General features: G+C 34.7%; 1 protein-coding gene across 1 annotated transcript; it reads right to left on the bottom strand.

The window, feature by feature from the left end:
• Positions 1–581: 581 nt before the first annotated feature.
• On the bottom strand, positions 582–1,853 carry LOC141613430 (uncharacterized). Its single transcript, XM_074432162.1, has 2 exons — positions 1,143–1,853; positions 582–1,025 (listed from the first exon to the last, which is right to left on the bottom strand). Exons 1-2 carry the CDS (start codon positions 1,851–1,853, stop codon positions 582–584), a joined length of 1,155 nt encoding a protein of 384 aa, XP_074288263.1.
• Between the last annotated feature and the right edge of the window lie 4,607 nt (positions 1,854–6,460).

Below are 6,460 nucleotides of genomic sequence, written 5' to 3'. Positions count from 1 at the left end.
GTTGTCACACACTCCATAATAAGCTTAGTAAATTGTTCTGGGAAACCTAAAGCACCCAGCATACCTTCCAAAAAACACCATTCAATGCTATCATATGCTTTTTGCAAATCCACTTTGAACATCACCCTAGGAGAGCAGGATTTCCTACTATACAACTTCACCAAATCCTGGCACACCAAAATATTTTCAACAATATCCCTACCCTTGACAAAGGAACTTTGGTTAGGGCTAATGATGAAAGGCAGCACCTCACTCAGTCTGTTACACATCAACTTGGCAATACACTTGTAGATAGTATTGCAACAAGCAATAGGACGGAATTGAGTCACAGACTGAGGCATATCAACTTTAGGAATCAAGGTAAGCACCGTATTATTAATCTGTTTCAGTAGTCTGCCATGAGTAAAAAAATCCTTGACAGCATCAATAACACTAGGAACAGTAACACCCCATGTGTCCTTGAAGAACTGACTGTTGTAACCATCAGGGCCAGGGGCCTTAGTCCCTGGAATGGAAAATTCCTCCCCTCTAACAGGTTTCATGAGTTTTTGCCTTAGATCATCAGTTAAAACTCTTCCTTTCTATACAGTGGGGACATGAACAGAGGCAACACTCTTCTGAGTACCCAAAATAACTTTATAGTAATTTTCAAACGCTTCATTAATACCCTGAGCAGAAGAGTGACAATTGCCATTCATATCAATAATATTCACCACTTTACTCCTATTCCTGTGAGCCCTAATACTAGCATGGAAGTATGCTATATTGTCATCACCATCAGCTACCCACTCAGCCTTAGCCTTTTGAGCTAAAAACTGATGCTTAGCCTCCATCATAATATCATACTCCTTAGACAAAGCTCGTTCAGTAGCAACCAAAGTAGGATCCATAGGTTGAGCTCTCAACTCTTTTTGTACATTCTGAAGAGCCATAAGCACTATATCAGAGTTATTCTCAATATCATTAAAAGAATCCTTATTCAACATTTTTAGCTTATATTTAAGCATTTTCAACTTAGAAGTAAGCTGAAACATCAAAGTGCCCTCAATAGAACTCTGCCAGTGATTCCTGATGACAGACTCAAATTCAGGATGCAAAGACCACATGTTAAAGTATTTAAAAGAACCCTTTCTCCTCTATACCTGCTCAGTAAACTGGACCACACAAGGACAGTGGTCAAAAATCCCTTCTGGCATGAAGTTTGCATATGCATCAGGGAACAAATGCATCCATTCATCATTAATCAAAAACCTATCAATTCTATTGTAGACTCTTGTAGCCACCTCTTGTTTGTTGTTCCAGGTGAAGAAAGAGCCAATAGCAGTAATGTCCTTTACTTGACAAATATCAAGACAATCCTGGAATGGTTGGATTTCATTCACACTAATATCTGAGCCAATCCTCTCATGAAAAGATAATACATTATTAAAATCACCCCCTATAGCCCAAGCACCAGAACAACTGCCAGCATATTCAATCAATTTCTTCCATAGTTCCCTTCTTAACACTGCCTTGTTGAACCCATAAACTATTGTTAACCAATATCTCCTATCATTAGCCTTATCCCAAACTGCACTGTGGATAGTTTGGCTAGTAATATCCTTAATATCAACTTCAAAATAAGCTGGATTCCAAATTAACCAAACCCTACCACCTTTATGAACACCATTATTTGTGGAAATTGCCCAACTAGAGCAAATATTATTCCTAACCCTAATCCAATTACTACTCTTAACTCTAGTCTCAATCAAACCAAATAGCCCAATTTTATTAGAGTGGAGGAACCACTTTATTTCCTTTTGTTTATTAAGGCTATTCAGTCCCCTTATGTTCCAGAATCCGATATTATCCATTCTCAAGTCTGGAGCAGGACCCTTCCTCAACCACTACTTTACCCAAGAACTTCCTTCCATTAAAACCATCTTTAGCCATCTGAACTGATTTCTGTAAGGCACTATTAAAAGTGTCCATGAAAGTATGCTTACCAAGCCCACCAGTACCTGAAACCACCAGTGTATTCATCCTTGTTAGAATTCTAGCAGGGGTCATAAGATACAAGATTTTGCACAATGGGGACATTGTGTGATTTGGTTTGGGGAAGGGTTTTGCATTGCATTCATATGTTTTATTGCATTTCTGTTTCACGTTTATTGCACTTCAGTTTGCATTTGTTATTTCATTTCCTATATATATACAAAAATTCAAAAAATTGAAAAATTTCAAAAAAAATACAAAAATATCACGTTTAATTTAGCATATAGGTTGAGTCGGAACGGTAGTATTTCAATGATGACATTGCTTTTTCAGCTATTTTATGCCTGGGCCTTGCTTAATTGACATGTTATTAGTAGAATCATTTGCATAGTCTATGAGTTTTCGTTAAAATTCTTGCTGAACTTTAAACTTGACTTTGTTTTTCGGCAAACTACATCATTTTCTGAGGTTTAGAGCCTATAACTGGTGACATTCATGACCAGTTCATCTAGGGTGTGAGTAGTTACTCTTTATGAGACATGTTACATAAATTTGCATAAATATGAACTTAATCTGCTTAATACTTGTATGCATTCGGTTCGTGGTTAGATGACACATGTGGAAGAGGTCGCCCTTATTCATTTTGCCCATAAGCTCCACACTGCCAAAAACAGCCTTTTTGTCCCGTTACTACATCCTACATTTAGCCTGTCCTTGCCAAGCTAGTAGTTTATGTTCTTGGGATTATTACTTCGTTTTTGGTAGCTAATGCTCATTTTGAGATGATGTTGGGAAGATTAAAAAGGAAAGAAAGAGAAAAATAGAATTGAAAAAGAAGAAAAAAAAGGGGAAAATAAGTTCGATCTATGGTCGATCGACTGGACTCATTGGTCGATCGACTGAAGCCCGGGAAAAAGAAAGAAATCAAATCGCATAATTCAAAGTCTGTATTAAATGGCGATTTTTGCTCCCATGTTGCATTTTTATGTTATGGGGAGTTGATTAATTATGGAGATTGTGAGTTTTTGTGCTTACTATTAGCACCGTTTCGATTTAATCTTGAGCAAGAAGTTGGGATGTTGTTATTGATTTGGTTCCCTTAGTTACTAGCTTGGCTTTTAACTATGTTTTTATCCAAATTTACTTTAGCCTCTTCTTACCCTTACCTCACACATCCATATTTACCTCGGCATGTGTCATGGTCATTTGTTTGGTTGGAATGCATATATACGGTTGTAGAGATTATTTTCATATTAGATTGCAGGCATGTTCTTATAGGTCGTAGTTAGGAGAGAGTCTTTACAAAATGAATTCTTTCTATCTCTTACATATATTCACTTGTGTCTACGAGTGATTTGAGCGACCCGTGAGAGTCCATAATGATAAGTCTCTGCAGTTGACGGTTCAGCAGTTTTTAACGACTACATAACACGTTTGCATGATTCATATTGCTAATTGATTGTTAGTTGTAGCATTAAATTGGTTTGGCTATTCGGTTTGCATTTCGCTCTGAGATTGAACTCGTTCCATTAAGTTTTAGGATCGAGTCTAGTTTTTGCTTGGGGACAAGCAAGGGTTTGGTTTGGGGAAGTTTGATGCGTGTCCTTAATATGATGTTTTACACCCTGTTTTACACGCATTTCAGAGCTCAATTATGTAGTTTATGCTACTATTTGCCCCATTTCGTCCACTTTCGTATTTTCATGTAATATTGCAGATTTATACGGTAATGAGTAGAAATCAAGCTAAATCCTGTTAGAAATCTTTTATCTCATTATACAACATATTCTAATATGTTACAAATTAATTTAGTCATAAAATTAATTTACAAATCTTATGCATGCAAACTTAAATTAAAAGAGAAGAAACCATTGTCCTTACTACATGATTTCGGTTTTATGGGCACCAACAAGATCTCCTTCTTGTTAGTTCTTGAGCTTTCCATATATAAGGATGATCCTCCAAAAATCCCAAAGTAGAGATTCTCCTCTTGATTGCACCCAAGACTATCCCTTATCCCCACTAAATAATATTAGCTAGATATTAGTTTAGTAGTTTACCTTAAAATTGATTACTAACACTCATATATTACATTAATAATTTAAGTAATCTTTTAGAACAATTTGAAATCAAAAACTCATCTTTTTGATGAAGAAGAGGATGAATATATGAGAGAGAGAGCGCTTTGCATGTGAATGAATGATAATAAGAGGAAAAACTCTCAATAATCATGATAGATGAGAGGGTGGACGGTTTGGGTAGTAGTATAGGGCATCCACTACTACAAATCCAGACAACTACAACGCCCCTTTAACAACGTTTATGCACGAAAATCACAATAGACGTTGTAGAATGTATGGCGCGATTTTTACTAAACTTAATTACAACAGGTATGGTTATATAACCGTTGTTATAAGTTTTAACAACGGGTTAAATTTGCACAACCGTTGTTACTAATTTGGCGCAAAATTGGCGCAAAGTTAGTGAAAAGTAATCACAACGGGTATTTTTAAACCCGTTTTTAAAACTTATTTGACAACGGTTGTTAAACAACAACCGTTGTTAAATAAGTTTTAACAACGGTTGTAAATCAACAACCGTTGTCAATAATTTCCATACTATAAACCACACAAACACAGATCAGCTACAGCCACAAAACACATACATAACCTAACACAAACACAAACACAGACAAACACAAACACAAACACAACAAACACACTTTCTCATCGTCTCTTTCTCTCTTTCTCATCGTCTCTTTCTCTCTTTATCATCGTCACTTTATCATCTCGCCGTCACTGTTGGTTTCATCGTCTCTTACTTTCTCTAATTATTAGGTAAATCTCGCCGTCACTGTTGGTTTCATCGTCTTTCATCGTCATTGTTTTCTTTTTTTAATTATTTCATTTGCATGTATATATGATGGGTTTTTATCGATCATTATTATGTTATTATTCGCTTAATTAGCTCGTAAAACAAATTAAATAAAATAAAACAAAGAAGAAGCAAGATGATAGAGAGGAATGCATGATAAACTTAATTAATAATTCATTAATATATATATATATATATATATATATATATATATATATATATATATATAAATACATAAATTAAAAAAAGAATTACATTTCTAAAAATGCAATTCTTATATTTTCATAGAGAGTCTTATTCTCTTCTATGATATCCCTCCTCTCCTCCTTAGCTATTTGGAGGTTTCGTTCGCCATTGCTATATCGTCATATAGCCGCAACAATCGCTTTGCTCTGTCAAAGCCATTTCTTTTGGCGTCCTTGAGTGCGGCTTGAGTATCCACAAGATAGCTCCTAAAACTGTCCTCGATGTGGAGCAACCGGCGGATGAAGCTAGTATTTTTCTCGGTCATAGTAAGAGTTTTAAGGATGTAATCGTTCATTTTGTTGATGAACTTTGGAGTTGTTAGTTTGAAAGATTAATTAGGGGTTGGAGATTGTTTTAGCAGTTAGGGTTTGAAGATAGTGAGATAATGGAATGGTGGTTGAGATAATGTATGTATTTATACTAAGTAATGTGTCCTTTGAGTTGTTTTTTAATTAAGATAATATATGCATGTTTAGGAAGTTGTGCCATAATCATCATATCTCCCTGCTTCAAATCTAATGTAAACCCTTCGCATTGCATATATTGTCCATTCATATGCACAGTATACAGGGATGGCAGGAATAATGCATGCATCGTAATTATAACGGGCCCCGTAATTATGCATGTATCTAGTAATATTTAATTTAATTTTTTTTTATTTTGTAAAAACAAACAACAACGGTTATGTAGATACAACCCGTTGTCTTTAGTTATAACAACGGTTCCTTGTAAATTAACCGTTGTTATAAGTTTCCCACCATAATTGAGTCACACTTTCCACAACGGGTTTTGATACTTAAAACCGTTGTTAATAGTTTTAACAACGGGTTCCTTAAGAAAACCAACCGTTTTTAAAACCTTTTACAACGGACGCTTTAACAACGTCCGCTTTTTTATATAACAACGGTTTTTAACCGTTGTTATAGCCTGTATCTATAGTAGTGATCTTGCTTTTTCTTTTTGTCTTCACAAGAAAAATAGATGTGTAAGATGTGTAAGACTAGTTGTAGGTAGGCATCATTATGTCATTTTATCAAATAAAATAAAACAACCATAACCCACTAACTCACCCTCCATTTTCGGTCCATTTACATAAAATGGACTACCATTTTATTTTGTCAATTTGTCATTTGTCACACAATATGTCACATGTAGTATGATACATGTTATTAATTAATTTAATGCATATTTATCACATAAATATCATTTCATGAATTAATTAAAATTACATACAATAAATTGACTAGTGATACTTGATCACATAAATAAAATGGGTCATATAATTATAATTCACAACATCTTGTAATTATAATTAACCATTCATTCTTATCTCTATTGTTTCTCAAACAATAAATAATTTTAGTAA

Source organism: Silene latifolia, chromosome 11 (genome assembly GCF_048544455.1).
Source record: "Silene latifolia isolate original U9 population chromosome 11, ASM4854445v1, whole genome shotgun sequence".
In the NCBI taxonomy this organism is placed as follows: Eukaryota; Viridiplantae; Streptophyta; class Magnoliopsida; order Caryophyllales; family Caryophyllaceae; genus Silene; species Silene latifolia.
Note: the sequence above shows the minus strand (reverse complement) of the source record. Positions and strands in the feature narration are given on the sequence as shown.

Excerpts from the sequence above, each read along its gene's own strand:
- LOC141613430 (XM_074432162.1), bottom strand. The coding sequence starts at position 1,853 with ATGGATAATATCGGATTCTGGAACATAAGGGGACTGAATAGCCTTAAT. Across the intron at positions 1,026-1,142 it reads TGGTCCAGTTTACTGAGCAG|CTTACTTCTAAGTTGAAAAT; the intron begins GTATAGAGGAGA and ends TTGATGTTTCAG.